The 19,665-nt window shown below is 46.4% G+C and overlaps 1 protein-coding gene across 1 annotated transcript in view; it reads right to left on the reverse strand.

The window, feature by feature from the left end:
• CTNNA1 (catenin alpha 1) overlaps positions 1-19,665 on the reverse strand; it is a 157,320-nt gene that overhangs the window by 133,287 nt on the left and 4,368 nt on the right. The window contains exons 2-4 of the mRNA XM_019534836.1: positions 16,633-16,828; positions 7,103-7,269; positions 2,797-2,916 (exon numbers count right to left, since the gene is read on the reverse strand). Of these exons, the coding sequence (XP_019390381.1) occupies positions 2,797-2,916; positions 7,103-7,269; positions 16,633-16,828 (483 nt within the window). The remainder of the gene's footprint in view (positions 1-2,796; positions 2,917-7,102; positions 7,270-16,632; positions 16,829-19,665) is intronic.

Raw genomic sequence — 19,665 nt, forward strand, 5'->3', positions numbered from 1 at the left:
GGGAGGGCTGGGGGGCAGGTGTGGATGGGGCCAGGGGGCTCAGACAGCAGGCAGAGGATGGGGCCGGTGGGGGTCCCCCCATGATCCCTTCCCCCCTCTTCACCAGCACAGGGCCCAGGTCCAGCTCCCTGCGGCTGGCATGCTGCCTGCCTTGTACAGCAGCATGCATCTGGGGGAAAGTGCTAACCATAGAGACACTATGGGTGGCTACCAGAGTGTCTCTGTGGAGGACCCAAGCCTCTGGTTGCTTCACAGCACAGTCCTGGACCATGCCCTGCCCAACTTTTTCCCCCCAGGGTATTTTTTGACCCCTGGATATCCAGAGGACTAATTTAGCCCCTGTGTTGCAAATCTGCAGCAGGGCAAATTTTTTTTTTGTTTTCACACATGCCTCTTGCAGCAAGTCAAAGGGCTTTGAGATGCTGCAAGAGGCACGTGCATGCTCGTCTGGATGTGCCTTAAGAGTACAAAAGGTAAAAAACATAAGTCAATAACCTTTGGAGAAAATGAATAATGCTGAAGTCATTAAGACCTGTTAATAAAGCAGGAGAAAAGCTCTAAGCAGGTTTACTTGTATAGTATATAGTACTTCCCCCAGCTTTGGGAACTACTTTGGAAAGATTCTACAAAACCTGTTCAGATAGCTGAATACATTCAGCTCAGTGAAGCCACAACATCTTGTGTTAACATTTATAATTTCACACATTATACTTAATGTAAAATTATACCAAAGAACTCAGATACTGCATCCAGTAAAAAAGTCTCCCTCAGAGACTTTAAACCCATGGCAAAAAATGCAAAATGAAGAGAAATTTTAGACAGACAGACATATGCACAAAATTCAGATAAAACATCGTCTCTTACTTTAGTTTTTTCATTCATATGAATAAAAACCATGCATTATTGCTGACACTAGAGGCTTTAATTCTTATAAAACAGGAACTCTAATGCAATTCATCTAGAATAACCACACTATTTCAAACTAGCAAGACAATTTACCCATCCTTACTTTTCAATGTAGCTGACATTTATTTGCCTATAAGAATGAGTTATTTCAAAGACACTGAACAAAATGCATCTTGTACACAATTTAAGATTAAGCCAGAGTTCACTAGGTTAGTCACACGTCCAACATCTGAACAGAAGAAAATGCCTTTTTAGAGCCTGCACAAAAAATGATAACTAGAAAAAAAACTGCTGAAGTATTCATTTGCTTGAGATAATCATCCAAAATAGAAAAGCCCTAATTACATGCAAAATTTCTGTTAATACAATGCTGCTGCTAAGCCTACCAGCCATCTGCCCTCACAGAAATGTAGATGACTCCAAGGGCACCTATAATTCTGTTGCCTTGCTTATATGAAATTACTTTGCTTTTCTGTCTGAAAATGCTAATGTAAGGCAGCATTAAGGACTCCTAGATTCTAGCCCTACTCTGCCATGGATTACACAATGACCTTGGGCATGTCATTTCTTCTCTCAGCATCAGATCCCCCATCTACTAAAAAGGAAAACTGATACTGACTTTTTTTGCAAGGAATTGAGATTTAGGGATGGGAAGTTCTATAAAAAGCACTCATTATTAAAATTGTTTGTCCAATGTTGCCAAGTTACAGTGGCTATGGGAACCATGAGTTTGCACTTAAATGTATTACAGGGGCAAATGTGAATAGGATGGGATTCAATACTGACAAGTGCAGGGTACTACGCTTGGGCAGGAAGAACCAGCAGCATACCTACAAGCTGGGGAACTCCCTTCTTGAAAGCACAGTGGCAGAAAGAGATCTTGGAGTCATTATTGATTCCAAAATAAACGTGGGCCACCAGTATGAGGACGCGGTCAGCAAAGCTAACCGCACCTTGTCATGTATCTACAGATGCATCACGAGCAGGTCCAAGAAGGTGATCCTCCCCCTCTATGAGACACTGGTCAGGCCACAGCTGGAGTACTGTGTTGTTCTGGCCACTGCATTTCAGGATAGATGAGGCCAGCATCAAGAGGGTCCAGAGGAGGGCCACTTGCATGATCAGGGGACAGCAGGGCAGGCCCTACGAGGAGAGACTAAAGGGACCTGAACCTGTTCAGCCTTCACAAGAGAAGGCTGAGATGGGACCTGGTGGCTGTCTATAAACTTACCGGGGGGACCAGAGGGGAATGGGAGAGACCCTGTTCCCCCAAGCACCTCCCAAAGTAACAAGGAATAACAGCCACAAGTTTATTGAGAGTAGGTTCAGGATAGAAATCAGGAAGCACTACTTCATAGTCAGAATGGCCAGGATCTGGAACCAGCTTCCAAGAGAAGTGGTCCTGTCTCTTACTTTAGGGGTCTTTAAAAGGAGGCTTGATAACCGCCTAGCTGAGGTCATATGAGCTTAAACTTAGCAGGGGTCCTATGAGCCCTGGTTTCATTCCTGCCCAAGGCAGGAGGTCAGACTAAACGATATGCTCAGGTCCCTTCCAACCCTACATCTATGAATCTATGAAACTCCCCCCCTCCCCCATTAATTACTTTTAAATTAAACACAACTAGTGGCTTTGTCTACAAAGGATTTAATATCAGTCAACAGCTGAGCAAAGATTGATTACGCAACAGATTCAAATTTTTTTTAAGCATGCTATTGGGTGATTCGTAAAGTGAACAGCACGATATATAATGCGGATTAATACTGCCTGATAATCAAACCAAGCAGCTGCTCCTGGCTCCTCCACTAAGTTTCTGAAAGGTGTTTTACCGGTGAACAAAAAGAGAGAACAGTTGGCCACTGAAGACAAAATAGAAAGTGCTATTACAGTACCTGCTGTCTTTTGGCTGCCATTATATTAAGTTTATCCACTTCTGGCTTGAGAGTCTTGTATTGTATTCCTAAATCTTGTTCAGTACCAGCATTTCTTAATTTCAGGATACCTTCTTCCACCTACAAAAGAAAAATAACTATTTATTTCTTTTACATATTTCTGGGCTTCCGGTATATAGTTAGAAAAATAATTAAAACTAAAGATTACAGCAGGGGCAGGCAATTATTTTGGGTGGAGGGCAGCTTACCCAGTTTTGGCAAGCTGTCAAGGGCTGTATGGGTAACACTGCCCCTTAACAGGTGCCTCACCCCCTGGTCACCATCTTGGGACCAATGTCCCAGGGCCAGCACTGGTGGGACCCAAAGCGGGGCACAGGGTGGCAGGGGTCTGTGGAGCCAGGCTAGGCTGCACTAGCAGGGAGAAGTGAGGACTTGGCCTGGCTCCACAGAGCCCCTGCCAACTGGGACAATGCGCTCCTGCCACCCAGCTACGGGCCCCACCAGCACTGGCCCTGGGACACCAGTGCGGGCCCCATAGTTCCACTGGCTCCCCACCCACTCACTCCCAGTGCCCCCCAGTCCCATGGTACAGGTGGGGAGCAGCGCACAGCCCCGACCCCCTGCTCACCAGCAGGGAAGAAGCTGGTGCCGAGCGTGGCGAAAAGCGGCCCCTCACCCGCCCCATGCCTGGCACTCCCTGCTGCAGCCGCTCACAGCCCACGCAGGGCTGTCTGGAGCAGATACAGGCAGCCCCATGCGAGCTGCGAGCAGCTACAGCATGGGGTGCTGGCTACGTGGCAAGCAAGGAGCCGCTTCTCCCTGCGCACAGAACCAGCCTGCCAGCCTGGGCCCTGTGCATGGCAGCAGCAGCTGCGGCCCCCCCTCCTTGCTGTGCCAGGCAGTGTTGGCTGCTGGTGCCTGCCTGGAGCATGCACTGGGCAGCCCACAGTCAGTAGTCACAAATACTGCCTGGCGTGGCAAGTGGGAGGGGGCCACAGCTGCTGCCACCATGCGCAGCCCTGACAGGCAAGCCTGGAGCTGGCATGGGGTCCAGGCTAGCAGTGGGGGTGGGTTAGAAGCCGGTGCTGAGCGTGAGGCGGGGGAAAAAAAGTGGCCCATCGCCCACCCCGTGCTGCAGCCACTCGCAGCCCACGCAGGGCTGTCCAGAGCAGGCACAGGCAGCCCCAGGCAGGCTGCAAGTGGCTGCAGTGCAGGGTGCAAGGGGCCACTCTTCCACACCCTCCATACTCAGCTTTTCCCCAGGCTCCTTCCCTGCCTGGGGTCCTTCCCTTCCACCTTACTTGAGTTTCTGGCATGGGGCAGCCACATTCTCCCAACCCAGAACCCTGCATTGGGCTTCCGGCTGAGGGGGCGGGGCCGGACGGCCCAGCTGTTGTGGGAGCCCACCGGGCTTCTCCTGGGTCCTACTGCCCTTGTTTCCTGTCATTTTTAACAGGAACCAAGGGCAGATAAATATTAATTTTCCAAATTTTTTTAGAGCCCCCGCAGGCCGGATAGAATGGCCTCATGAGCTGGATCTGGCCCGCAAGCCATATTTTGCCCACCCCTAGTTTACAGTTAAGGAATGACAAATACTGTTTGTTTTTTTTGAGATATGCTTAAGCAGCAAGATGTCAAGTAGAACTGCACTATAGTCTGCACTCTCAGTGTTCAATAGCAACACAGAGTGTTCTGAAATGCCACACTTCAGAAGGGATGTAGACAACATGGAGAGGGTCCAGAGGAGGGCCACCCGCATGATCGGGGTCAGCAGGGCAGGCCCTACGAAGAGAGGCTAAGTGACCTGAACCTGTTCAGCTTCCACAAGAGAAGGCTGAGGGGAGATCTAGTGGCCGTTTATAAACTAGTCAGGTGGGACCAGCAGGCATTGAGGGAGTCCCTGTTCTCCCGAGCACTACCATGAGTGACAAGAAATAACGGTCACAAGCTGGCAGAGGGTAGATTCAGGCTAGATATCAGGAGGCACTACTTCACGGTCAGGGCAGCTAGATCTGAAACTAACTTCCAAGAGAAGTGGTGCTGTCTCCTACCCTGGGTGTCTTTAAAAGGAGGCTGGATGAACACCTTGCCGGGGTCGTCTGACCCCAGTTCTCTTTCTTGCCATGGCAGCGGGTCAGATGTGATCATCTGCTCAAGTCCCTTCCATCCCTACCAACTATGAAACTATGAAAACAACTGACAAACAGAAGCCTTGAGCACCAGTACAGAAAAATCTCCATTTTGGAAGCAAATTAGCTAGAGAACAGAACAAACTAGATATTAAAGCAAGGGTGGGCAATTATTTCAGAGGGAGGACTGCTTAACGATGTTTGGTGAGCTTTCTAGGGCTGCATGGGTAGCCCCACACCTTGACAGTTGCCCTGCCCCCTGGTTGCCATCTTGGGACCAAAAGTCTTCCCCCCAACCCCAACCTGTGCCATCAGAAGTCCCTCCCTTTCACCCCTGAAATACTCCTTTTGGGAAGTGTGGTTGACATTTTAGAGCCAGAAAAACAAAACAAAAACAACAAATCACACCCAAAAAGTCAAACACCTACTATAACATATTTTAATTTTATTACAAAAAATATTTTTGTCATGATTTGTGTTTGCGAACTATAACTCAAAAATACATTCTTAGTCTTGTATATTGTGTGTGGGGTGTGTGTGCGCATGTGTATGCTGGGGTGTGAGGGGCATAGGATATATTGGAGGGTTGTGTATATATGTGGGGGGTTGTGAGAGGTGTGGGTGTGTGGCATTTGTGGGGTGCGGGGGCACACTCCACACTCTTCCCATGGCGCAGCAGCAACAGCAGGAGACAATCAGGGTACTCGTACCTGGTACAGGTGCTGTTGCTGCCTGGCAGCATGCATTTCTGGCCAGTGCTGCACTTCATGGCAAAGGGCACAGCCCAGCCAGGCCACTTCTATCACTGGCACTCCTGACCACACATGTGCAGCCCCTGCATTTGCACACCATGAAAGGGAAGCCCCATGCACTGGAGACAGCTGTGTTTCCTGCCCTCTGCAGCGCAGGTCCCAGGGCTCTGTAGGAAAGCAGGGGCTGGGGCTCCTTTCTACTTCCAGCATGGTCACAAGACCTATGCAGCACAAGGTGGGGGAAGACAGCTGGCTCCAGCGTGAGGAGCTTCCCTCCAGTGCTGCATGAGTACAGAGACTGCGTGTGCATGGTGGGGAGGGCTGGTGATAGAGGTGGCCTGACTTAGCTGAACTCCTTGCCACAATGTGCAGTGCTGATTGTAGCTGCATGCCACCAGGCACCAGCACCTCTGCTAGGCACAAGTATTCTGAGAGCCCCTGCCTGCCGCTGCTGCCTAGCATGGCTGTGCATCATGGAGAGGACTGGGGGGGTCCCCACACCCTCCCACCCGAGTTCCACACTGTCACTGCCATCAGCCCCATACCCCCCACACAGTTGCAGCTCCGTTCCCACCCCCACTGTTTCCCTACCTTCTGCCTGGAGCAAGTGGGATGCCAGGGAAGCTGAGCAGGTCCCCCAGTGACTATAGCAGTGGCAGCAGCAGCCCTGCCCGGAAGCTGCATGCTGGCTGGTTGGCCCAGGCCCTTCTGCCCACAAAGATGGGAGTGAGGTATAAGAGTATATGGGGGAGTATGTATATGTAGGGACCTCACTCCCAATCTCATGTGTGGGTGGAAGGGCTGGTTGGGGTATAAATAGTTGGTGAGCGCTGTGAGCCAAATGAAAGTACCTCCTGGGCCAAATTCTGCCCTCAGGCTGTATTTTGCCCATACTAGTGTTACAGGGTTAGTACATAAAATAGACTATTTGGCAGAATAAGCCTAATGAATAGGGACCTACCAAATTCTTGCAGTCTGCCCCATGATTTCATGGGCAGAATGCAGGCTTGGGCAGCCATTTTGCAGGCAGAGCATAGCTCCCCAGCCCTACGCCTCTGGTCAAGGGGGGCTGGGGGGGCAGGTGACCCTGTCCCTCGCTACCGATTGGCTGCAAGGGCTGTCCATCATGCAGCCCCAACCCCTTCACTGCCAATTAGACAGGGGCAGGGCCACATGACAGGCAGCCCTCACAGCCAATCAGCAAAGGATGGGGCAGCAGCTGCAGCCCTTCAAGTAGGCAGGCCTCCCTGCTCCTCTCCTTCCCAGCCCGAGTGGTAAATCCCGCCCCCCGAATCTGCAGGTATTATCCAGATTTCTCAGATAATGCCAGATTTTGTGGAATCCACAAAATCATGAATTCAGTATGTCCCTACTAATTCACGTCAGGAAAATAGCACACTGAACTACAGATTTAAAAACACTTACAACTTTAAGCTGAACAAGAAGTTTGTAGACATCTGCCATATCAGCCAAAATAAGCAGCCGGGTAACAGCAGACAGGAGGGCACGGGCTGCGCGTACCATATTCCCTCGTTTCACAGAAGAACAGGGGTCATCTGCAAACTCTCCTGATGCACTCTTCATCAAGTCACCTGGACAAGTGTTAGGAAGATTGAGAAACAAATTATTTTACCACTGTCATACATTCCAGTTCAAGAGGTACACCTTGAACCCGTTCATGTAAATTCTTCTTTACGAACCTTCACTGACAAGCAGCTCAGGGTTTACAGCATCCAGTGATGACTACAGAACATCCATGCTTTCTACACTGAACAGCCAAAAGCACAGAAAAAGAGAAAAGATGCTAAAAATACTACATGAATGTAAAGTTCCACAAAAAAACATGGTTTGGCAAGTGTATTCAAGAAATCCATAAAATGTGTTACAGAAGGTTCAGTACACAAAGTCAAAAACAATATTGTATATGCTGGCAACAGGATATGAATTCAGGGTGGATTGGATTTAAATCAAATTTGTTTTAAGTCACATTTTAAATCATTGGTCAGGAAGCCTCGACTTAATAATTGTTTTCTACAAAAAAGTGTGTTCTTGTTTGATATAACCTTAATGCATATTATTCACAACTCAGAGGTAGACATAGGTTTCATTTTAAGAAGGTAAAGACTATACATTTTAAAGCAGCGATTTATTTTGATTTTTTTTTTAAGAGTAATTTTGCAGTTCCATCAGAAAACTGAATTATCACTTGGTTATTTTATTTACCAAAGCTAACTGAGGCACATACTTGTGAAGTCATTGGGAAGTGAACTATCTCCAATTCACTAGATTAAGCAAAGATATTTGGGGGATACTTTTGCCATGCTGTATTAGGAGGACAAATGAGCACTGAAGCCACATGTTATTAGCTTGGGAATTTTTTCACTTCTAGGTTTCTTCTCACCTTTGATTTTGGCCTGGCAAGCCTGCTGCCATGACAGGTTTTTCCTTCTACCATACCATTGCCTCACTAGATCTCAAAATCAACGAAGAGGCTATATTCAGAAACTTATCCTTAAAGATTTCTGAAACAGTCTGCTCAAAATGTTTGTTTTGTTTCTTCTGCCCCTCCCTTCTTGCATTTATCTCCAGACTCCTCCTTCTTGCCCAGATCTGCTCCAGCCACAGCAATAATCTATTCATTTAACTTCTTGAACCTTTACACTTTGAGAGAGGTAAGGGCTTGCTTACACAAACTTGCAGAGAGACAATAGGGCTGATGGGTAGGTAATCAGGTCCGTTATCTCTTGTCTCCACATACTGCTGTTAACAAGGATGTTATCTCTGGAGACCTAAATCCGCAGTTTGAGAAAAGAAACTAAGCATCACAGAGATGTTTAATGGGATCTTCTAGACTGAGTCCCATTTGGTAGAATGGTTTTCTTTAATCTTTACTCATCTGTAGAGGAACCTCTAATATAGTCCATGGCCTGTTGTGACCTATTTATAGAAAACCTTTCTAAAAAGGTTACATGAATATATTGTCCGAAATAGTATAAAATGAGACGTTATACTCCCTATTCCATGGTGAAATCTTTGAGCTTTAACATAAATTAAACCCATCTTTATATAGGTTTATTTTTAAAAATAAGCATCTCAACAAAAAAATTAAAAATGCAATTAAAATAAAAAACTGATTAAAAAACCACTGATTTTTATCCATCCTGATGAATTTTCTACACGAGTTGCTGGATATATATTTATAATAATTTAAATAGCGTGGACAGAAGTTTCATTCCCTCAAAAGTTGTAACACATTATGCTCAAAATTGGTACATATTCAAAAGCAAAGTGAAGAAACTAGCAGAAAAGCCGTATTTTTACCCTAATAGCAGGTGATTTTTTAGTCAGAATTGTATATTTATATGCATAAGTTTAAACACAGCAAGGGAAAAAAGCTGGGCCCAGCAGCAGGCGCACTTGCCACTTCTGGGGCCCTTCTGTTTGTGACCTGCAGCAGGGCTGCCCTATAGCTCTTTCACACCATTGCCACCGCACAGGCCTGGCACGGGAGGTGGGCAGCAGTGGGGAGGAGCCATGAGACAGCCCCAGCATGACTTATGGGCAGCCGCAGACAGAAGGGCCCCGGAAGCAGCAAGCGCACCCCTTGCTGAGTCTAGCTTTTGGCTGGCACCCAAGCAACAGATGCTGCTGCTCGCTGTGGGCAGGGCCACCTCTCTGTCATCGTCTCCCCACTTCCTCCCCGCTCCCACCCCCAACCATCCCACACCTACAGCATGGCCCCACAGCTTACACCAGCTGCCAACCTGCACACTGGAAGCAGTGCCAGGCAGACACCAGCATCAGTTGTTGATGCAGGCAGTTGATTCCCACTGGGGATCAGGGCATCCTCCTGGGTGTACAGGTTATGCTGCTACATCAGTGCATCAGCTGTGGTCCCAGCCAGTCACTCTGCTCCCCAGCGGGATCCTGCAGCCAGCATCCATAGCTGATGCCAGCATGCACCCAGAGCTGCTTCTGGTACATATGGCAGGAGCTGGTGTAAGCTGTGGATAGGGTCAGGATGTTCCTGCCCAGCACGATGCTGCAGCTAGAACCACTGGCTCCCTACGGGCCAGATCCTATGACTTTGCGGCTGCTGACCCATGGGCTGGATACAATCAGTTGGAGGGCTGGATGTGGCCCATAGGCTGCATTTTGCCCATCTCTGGGTTGCAGAGTGTTCAGAAGGAGAGAGAGAGAAATTTAGAGCTTGAAAGTCATCTCTGAAGTATAAATCTGGATTTATTTTTTCTGCAGTATAAAGTTTATGCAGAACAATGGGGCAGGCACTTCATCACTTGAGTATGGGGTACAAAAGCTAGTAGCTTATTTGAGTGCTTCTCAGAAGAAACATAGCAATGGTGGCCTAAACCAAATGAGCTCCTGCCTGAAATTTGACTGGCTTTCCCTAGCTACAAAGACAAAATTCCCATAAATAAGGAAGTATAGAACTTAGATATATGGAAAAAACCTCAAGACTTCAGAGCTTTGTCTAATCCAGTGGCGCTCAACCTTCTGGCCCCTCACCCTGCACTGCCCTGCAATCAATCCAGCATGCGGAGCCACGCTATTTGAGCTGAGAAGCGATCCATTAGCCTGGAAATTTGACAGCAGGGGAGCAGTACCACCACTCACCCACTGCCAAATCTTTAGGCCTGTGGAGTCACCCAGAGGCTGAATGATATGGTACCAGCAGCTGGATCTAGTCTGAGAGCTGGGGATTGAGAACCCCTGGTCTAGTCCTATACTCAGAAGTTCCATGGTGTTATACAGTGGCAGTCTCCCAATGGTCAGCATTTCTTTGGCATTCAATATTTACAGTTAGATATGCCCCGATTCTTGCAGCTCAGGCTAATGCTGTATCAATGTACCCAATGCTGTATCAATGTACCCATCTCTCCATATCCACATTAAAAAATAGTTCTTAAATTATGACATTCACCAATTCCCTCATGGGGAAAGATATTTCACCCTGTCTAAATGTTGTTTCAGTAGCTTACCACATAAAATTCTGCATTTCTGTGCTGTTTCACCCCCCCTAAAGATTTTGAAGTGGTAACTGTCCAGTTACTGAATTCCTATGTACTGGTTACTTGGTTTTGGTCCTTGAGGTACAGAAGTAGCTCCAGCCTCAGACCACTAGTCCTTTGGTGTAGAATCTGATGTCTCTACTATTCTAGATAAAAGTGCATATCTGCCTACGCAGGATTTTTTGAATTAGCTTAGCAAAGCAAGCCCATTCTTAGTTCTCCTTCCATGTCAAAAATTGCTTTATCTAGTCTTTTCACATTTTTAAACCACAAAAACAGTTAAAATGTGCAATATTCTGAGTTGACTTTGCCATAAGGTTGGGTATCTGACCAGTCAATAAAATTCAGGCAACTGACCAGTCAAGTATCAGTCAAAAATTGCCAATAGATCCAAATGATATGCAGAAAAAGCACATTGTGTCAAAAATAAAATAAAATAAATTACATTTCTGTCAAGAAAGCTACAAAATTGTAGGTTTTTGTAAAACTGTTATAATCTTTAACCAGACAAAAAATATAGTCAATTGATCAGCCTGCCAACCCTACTTTAACATATATAGGAGACATTATTCCAAGACTTTCAAAGATGGTATAAGGGTTGCAGATTTAGCATCATTTGAGAGACACAAATCTTACTGTATTTGAATGCTGGGGGTGGTAGGGGAAAGGGGAAGAGTAGGGGAGGAAAGAAATGGTGTGTACGAAAGCATTTACATCATAAAAATGTAGAAGTCCAAGGCAGACAATCAGCTATGACTACTAGCAGGGCCGTGCTTTCTTTAAGTCTTAATAAAACTGATTACGTGAAGTGAGAATACCTTAAATGAGCAAAAGAAACATGGGGGACAGAGGATTAAAAAGGGAACAGGAAAACTAATGCATAAATTCATGCTAGAGGTGCACCAATACATCAGTCCAATATCAGATCAGCACTGACATAAAGAAAACTGACTGCATCAGAAATCAGCCTGATGTGGCCAATAACTTGGCTGATAAATGCCCGTGCACGTGGACAGCCACAGTGCAGCATGTAGGCAGTGAGGAGCACAGCCCAGCAGCTTGGAGAGCTGTGTGCAGCTGGTAAGTCTGTTGTGGTGTAAGGGGAGGGGGGAGAGAAGGGTAGATCAATACTCCTTGTGGTGGGGGAGGGAGTGGGGCAAGCATTGGGGCAGGCACTACCCAGCCGGTGGGGTGGAGCATGGGACAGAGCCACGGCTCATTCAGGGGCCATGGGCCCTCCCACTACTGTGCACACACTGGGAGGGCACAGGGGGTGATGTGGGCTTGTGCCCCCATATCTGCGTGGTGGAGGGCTACAGCTGTGGGCTGGGGCCAGGGCTGCTCCAGGCTCTTCCCAGTGTGGGGGCTGTGGTGGTGTTGTGAGGGAGGCTATGGTAGAGGGGGACTATGGAGAAATTTGGGGTGGCTGCAGCCACCCCCCCCAGTAACGCTCCTCCCAGCATCGCCGAACACAGCCCTGGCCCAACCCTCCTTCCCCCCCCATGCATATAGCATGGCCCCGGCCCCAGCCCGTAGTTGCAGCCCCCTCTGTGCAGACCTGGGGGAACACGCCCCCTCCCACCCCATGCCTTCCGAGGGTGCGCACAGCAGTGGGAGCTGCCCCTCAGATGAACCGCGGCTCCATCCTGCACCCTACCTTGCCCTGGCTGAGCAGTGCTTGACCCAACCCCCAGTCCCTCCCTCACCACAGGGGCCTGATCTGCACACCCACCCCAGCTCCTTCCCTCCCTACCACAGCAGACTTACCAGCTGCAAATAGCTGCAACAGAAATTGGATCAGTATTGGCCGATATGCCTCCTTAAAAATCAGTTATCGGTCCCCAAAATCTTTCTGTGCACCCCAAATTCCTGCTGACATTAGCTTAAATTTTGGGGACTGCTTCATAAGTGAAAAGGAAGATTTGCACAATCATGCATCTCTGATGCAAATATTTCAAGTTAATGACAACATCATAAATCAAAATGGGACATTTCTTAGCATAATTTGTTATTAACTGTCAGTGAAACTAAACTTCTACGCACGTGCATTTGTAACCAGCAGAATTCTCTCTTCCAAATTTATCCGCGTCCACACTCCAGAGCAGCAACATATTGCCTCCAAAATGCTCCTTTACATTAATAAATACTACCCAAAACATTAATATCGCGAATGGATTTTAAACACACATTGCCTAAAACCAATTATCACAACAGGATTATCACTAATCCCTCTCTTACTACTTTTGAGGGATAGACTCCAGACTACTTAAGTACAAGACAATGAGGAGAAGGCTCCCTTGCACTCATTTCTGCACTCTGACAATTTTTAAGTTCAGACAACAACACATGATGCTTTAGTAGGTAGCTAGAAAGGTTGAAAGGATAGGGAGAAGGGGACTTTGCTTTGAAATTGAAAGGTGACAAGTCAATTGTGAAGCAAGAGGTTATTCCTCTCATTTCTAATAAAAGACAGAAGACAACTTTCAAAATGCTGTGTCACCAGAGTTCAAACAGCTAGTCACAGAACTATTTAAAAAGATAAATGAATTCTCATAAATGAGGGGAAAGTTTAAATTTAAGTTACCGCACATCTGTTATTCTAGAAGCTGAAGAAAGCTGGCTTTCAAACTCCTATTTTCCAAAGAAAGGGAAAAAGCACAGACAAATTTACTTCATAGATTTAAGGGCATGAAGGAAAAGAAGGAACACTGACATTCTCTAAGCAGGCACTTATTGCCTTCCAAGAAAGTACTTTAGTGTCAGAAATTAAAAAAACAGTTCAAATCCAAAACTTAGCATTTAAGTTATTTGAAATGGAGGTAGCTTAAGATGCTATTTTTGAAAACTCAGTTCTTTTACAAAAGATACAATTATTAGAAACTATCACATTGTAGCTCTGGGCTTGTTACATATTCTTATGCAATTAGTCTATTTTGCATTATAATCCTGGGTTTATGCTAAACGTTAGAGAGAAAAGTCATAAAACAGTACAAAGGTGGCAAACTAGCGAGGATTGTATGTCATGATCTCATCAATAAGAGATGCTAAAAATTCAATTAGACCTAATAGGACTAAGTACATTTTAAATATACTATGATTTCAGTCCATCAAAACAAAATGATCATTTTCTAGTTTCAATCTAATCATGCTCTCTAAAAGCACAAAAAACATTCTCAGATAGTATGATTACCCCTCCTCAGTGGCATTACATAGGAAGAACAGAACTGACAATACTTCACACATTGCTAAATATATGATGGGTGTCTTATCCCATATTCTATTGCAAGGGTGGCCAACCAGTAGCATGTGTGCCACAAGTGGCATGGGCAGCCTGTATGGCACGTGACAGTAAACTAATGGGCCACTGCACTTTCAGTACACCTATCTGAAGCACACACACACTACTTCAAGCTATAGGGCAGGTACACCAGTGCAGGCAGCCCATCAGGGAGGTGCTCTAACTCATGGCACTTTACACAAGTGCCACTGAACCCAATAGGTGTTTGCCTGTGGGGTAGCACAGGGGTAGGGGGGAGGAAGGAAAAGGGGACAGAGTCAGTCTGCCTGTACTGGCCCCAGCCAGAAGGCAGGAGCACTTCAGCACCCCCCCAAGGGACTGCCTGACAGCCTCTCTCTCCAGTCCCTCCTCCCCACCCTCTCTTCTGCCAGCTGGCACCTGTCAACAGCGGCTGGGAGCAGGGATGGAGTCCTCCCAAAACTACCCCTATTGAGGTCTTGGTGGGAGCTGGACTGAGTCCACATGGTGGGGGGGGGGCTCCCTTCCCCCCCCCCCAAGCAAACATCTTGACAGCAGTAGGTTCTGCTGCACCCAGAGCTGGGGCAGGGGAGCAGAGCTCCTTTGCATGATAGGCCTGGCCCAGCTCCCCACAAGACCCCAGCAAGTGTAGCTGGGATAGACCCATGCGTGAGGCAGGAAGGATCCATTTCCTTCTTGGACAGCACACCAGGTTTTCACAGGTCCCTGGGCACAGGGATCCTGGGAAAGGGCTGTGGGAGCCCAATCACAAGCACCCCATGCCAGGGCAGCATGGGTTTTTATAGCTCCCCATACACAGAGACCTTGGGATCAGGCTGCCAGGGACCAATCTTGAGGTTCCTGTGCCCCCATACCTCTTAAACTACATGTACTCTGCAGCTGAAAGACATGCAGTTTTTACTCATCCCCAAGCATGGAGACCCCAGGTTTGGGCTGTGGCAGGCTAATCCAGGGTTTCTGCCTCCCAGGACCTGTAAAAACCAGGTGTGCCCAACAGTGGGAGTTCTGACAATTAGTCCACCATTGGCTCACACCAGGGATTAGATGGGGCCAGTTTCAGACCCTGGTTTGTTTCTCAGCCCAAAATGACAATCAGCTAATTGTCAACAACAGAGTTTCAACTTGCTGGTGTAGGAGGAGCCCTGGATCATGATCCTGGTCTCTTGCTGCAATGCCAAGTAAGACACAATTGGGATCTAATCCCCGAACCCCTCCTCTCACTCCCTCCCAAAAAAACAACCAACCAACTACGCAATGCCCTGACATGCACATGTGACATGGCAGAAGGTATGATTGCTGGGATCCTGGATTAGATATCATCATACTTTAAAATAACATGCGTCAAGGACCCGAGAAGAAGGCAGTCCCACTTGCAAGTGGCCAGGCACTACTTGACCTGGGGGCCACACTAGTGCAAGCCCCAGGACCACACTCCACTTGAATCATGCACTGAATCAACCAACCTCTCCCCAACCGCCACATGCACTGCTGCACTCTCCCCCAGTGCCATGGTCTGTGCTACCACACCCATCAAGACAAGAGCAGGAAACAAAAGCTGATGGAGGCAGGTGTGGAACCTAGAGAATCAACCTGCAGCAGCAGCAGCAGCCGCCACAGAGATGAGGGGGGCTGCAGATGAATAGGAGTCTGGGAACCATACATTAACCCCTCACAGGCCACATGCAGCCCCAGTTAGACTACCCTGACTTAGAAGGCAAGGCAGAGCAGCATCTTGGAGACTAACTGAATAAGTCTGCTCTAAGACACCACCCTGCCTTGCCTTCTGCCCAACTCTAGACTAACACGGCTAACAACCTCTCATAAAACACTTAACTAATTTCCAAGAGAGAGAATTTTAGATTAACTGAAGGAACTGAAATATGATTATTTACCATGGTATCTCTTTTCCAAACAATAACAATTTACAGAACCATTTATAAAGGTAGATTCAACTCCCTTGCACCCAAACTACAAGAATAAGTTACATTATTCCCTTGGATCTCCTCTATCCATAGGTCATGAAACCTACTCCTTCCCCTTCCAAGGAGAAATTTTAGGGGGTTTTTTTGTTTGTTTAAGTTCAGAGTCAAGTCGCTAAATTGGAGAATCACGATACTAGATAGGAAAAAGCGTAAGATAGATACAAATTTTTTCTTCCAGAAGAAGTTACAAGCACTCCAGACATCTGCTTTCACTGGTTTATCCACATGCTAATCACGAGTTAGTTGGATACAATTTCTTTTAGCTAAAAGAAAACTAACACATTCTGTCACCTAAGACTCCGATCTTGACTGAGCCCACTGACTAATGGTCTATGCCTCTGCAGTTGGTGACTCAGGAACCAGAAGTGAAGTTGACTGTTTCCAGTGAACAAAGAAAGTTTCATTTGCAACTCAGAAATCACCACAGTCCAAACATATTCATTTTTATGTTTTTGATCCTGGCATATGAGATTTCTCTACCTACTACCTGCACTATTCAATATTATTTGGTATGCAGGCACTTTCAAACTGGGATTGGCACTGTGTTATGTGGTTCAGCAAATTATGCATCTAATACACATAAGCGTAGTACACTAAAGGTAAGAAGACAACACATTTAAGTTAGTATTTACATGATCAATGCTATCACACAAATTCACTACTTACCCTGCTTGCGAACATCCTCCACAGCTGCCACTAGCTCCTCTTTAAGAAACTGGCTCTCTTTTGCAATTTTGTCCCCTTTCTCCAAGAAATTTTCTGTTGCTTGTTCAACTGATGCAGCCAACACATGAGCCTTTTTTGAACGTCCCCTTTTTTTGTTGGAAGGTCCTTTATTACTGGTATTAACCAGTGTTGTAACCTAAAAAGATATGTTGAAAAGATGTACAATATGCAGCATGAATACAACTACAGGATTATCAACTTAACAAGGAAAGCCACATTTTTCCAGGTAGCAGGAGTATGTTTGCAATACCTATGCTAATTTCTCGTAGGAACTATTTAACTGCCAGTACATAATTTTAAGATTTTTTTTTTTTTTAGAAAACATGAAAAAAGCAGTATAGTAATGTTTAATCTAAGCAATTACATGTTCAGCTAAACTACTTACAGATTTTTTTTAGATACAGTTCTGCAAATCTGATTAAAAATCAAAAAGAAAAAAAAAGATGCAATTTTCATTAAGACGTCAGAGCACTCTTTAAAATGGTTGGGGGGAAAAAAGTAAGTGAACAGCACTGAAATAGCACATTTACTAACACCCCCTCCCCCCAAAAAACCCAACAACAAAACCCCCCCAACAAGACAGGGTTATGAAGGACGGAGCCAAGAAGATAATGGCTGCTTCAGGCTATTACATTCTCTCTTAAATCACTACAGTTTTGTATATTTAATTTTAGGAGTTTTAATAGTGCCCCACATAACTTAATGTTGGTTAACATTTCCCATTACAAGACCTTGTTTTAGTTGATTTTGAGGTTTCCAGGGGTGAAAACTTTCAGCTGAATTGTTTTAGAATGTTCTAGCAAAATAGGTTTGGCCATTTCAGAGAATGAGTAGAGAAAATGTATTATTTTGCCCATGATTTTAAAGTCTTTGGAATCCTTCCACTGCCAATTCCTCAGGCCTCCATGTTTAGGAGCTGAGAGGGGTGCGTGCATGCATGCATGAGGAATATACCTATACCATCAGTTCCTAATGAGTGTACTGGGCAAATTCATCCCAATTTTTGCAAGCCTCTTAAATCTCTCTAAACTGCATGGCTGAAGTGATATATCTTTCAGTCTGGTAGCTAAAGTCTCCAAACATTCTGCCTGCACCAAGCATGCTTCACCCAGAACTGCAGGGACTGGGGAAAAAAAAAAAAAGCGCAACCTGAGGCATGGCAGCAGAGGGGCAAGGGGCACTGCCAGCCCCACACAACACACTGCGGTGCCCCCCGCCCACTCCCTCGGCTCACTGTGCCCACTCCCAGGAGCATGGCTGGCAGGGCAAGGGCAACAGTGCCCATCTGTGGGCCTCATACACACTGCCCACCACCACCACTACCACTGCAAGCACTGTTAGGTAGGCAATAAAGAGCCGATACAGAACAACCAACCCACTAGTTGATAACCTAAAACTGAAGGGATTTTTCCTAGGTACAACTAAGATATTCTACATGGTGCAAAAAAAGTCTAATTAGGACACTCCCATCAGCAGCTACATTAGTGTGGCACAGCTCCAGGACCAACATCTTATCTCTCATTAAAAAAAACCCCAAATCAGTAAAGCACACTTGTCTTTGATGGCAAGACCTCTGAAATAGATTTCTTCCATAAAAGGTCTGCCATTATGAACCTTATAGCTGTTCTGGAAATTTCAATGGGTGCCGAAATGACTTTGGAGGTCTAGCAAGGTAAACTAAGTTGCCTAACAGTTGGATACAGAGGAATGGGAAAACACTCTATAGGGAATATCCACATCCTGCAACAGGATGTTTCAGTCTATGGACAAATTCACAAGACACTTAATATAGTTTATTATAGAATCATAAAAATTCAGGGCTAGAAGGGACCTCGAAAGATCAAAGTCCAACCCCCCTGCTCTGGGCAGGAATACTGCTAAGATCAACTGACCCCAGCAAGGTGTATGGACAGTCTCCTCTTGAAGACTTCCAAGGTTGGGGACTGCACCACCTCATTACACCCAATCTGAAACCATCCTTTAACATTTTATGGCCATTGCTCCTTGTTCTCCCCTAGGGTGCCCTAGTGAAGTTTTTCCTCCCAGCTCCCGATATTCACCCCTTACATACTTATAGATGGTCCCAAGTCTCCCCTCAGTCCTCTCTTCCCCAGACTGAACAGTCCCAGATCTCTCAGTCTTTCCTCATAAGATTTGTCTTCCAGTTCCTTAAACATTCTTGTGGTCCTTCTCTGGACCCTTTCAAGACTGACTCCCCATGTCTTTTTTAAAGAGTAGCACCCAGAACTAGACACAGTACTCCAGCTGGGTTTCACAAGCACCGAATAGAGAGGAAGTATCACTTCCTTAGTCCTGCTGGAAATAGATCGGCGAATGCATCCTAGTATGTTATTAACTTCACTGACTACAGCATTGCTCTGGTGCCTCGTGCATCCTGTAATCAGCCATAACCCTGAGATCCTTTTCAGCCATCGTGTTGGCTAGGACATCTCCTCCTATTCTATACTGATGTTTCTGATTACTTCTCCCCAGATGAAGCACTCTGCATTTGTCTTTATTGAACTGCACCCAGTTCTGCTCTGCCCACCTTTTCAGCTTGTCCAGGTCCACTTTTCCCCATAACGTAGTATCATCCTCAAACTTGGCCAGAGTGCTTTCCACATCCTCACCTAAATCACTGATAAAGATGTTGAACAGCATGGAGCCAAGAACCAAGCCCTGTGAGCCACCACTGGCCACCTCTCACCAGGATGATACAGATCTGTCCACTAACATGCTCTGGGCTTGACCCCTTAGACCAGCAGTTGGCAACATATGGTCCGTGGGCTGAAGCAGGCCTGCAAGCCATTCTATCCGGCCTGCAGGGCCCCTAAAAAAATTTTGAAAAAAATTAAAATGCATCTGTCCTTGGTTCCTATCAAAAATAAGAGGGACCAGGGGCAGTAGGACCCAGGGGAATCCTCAGTGGGCTCTTGCAACAGCAGGGCCTCCCTGTCTCCCCTTCCCCGCCCC

The sequence above is a fragment of the Crocodylus porosus genome, unplaced genomic scaffold (assembly GCF_001723895.1).
Source record: "Crocodylus porosus isolate Cpor-Errol unplaced genomic scaffold, CroPor_comp1, whole genome shotgun sequence".
Classification (NCBI taxonomy): domain Eukaryota; kingdom Metazoa; phylum Chordata; order Crocodylia; family Crocodylidae; genus Crocodylus; species Crocodylus porosus.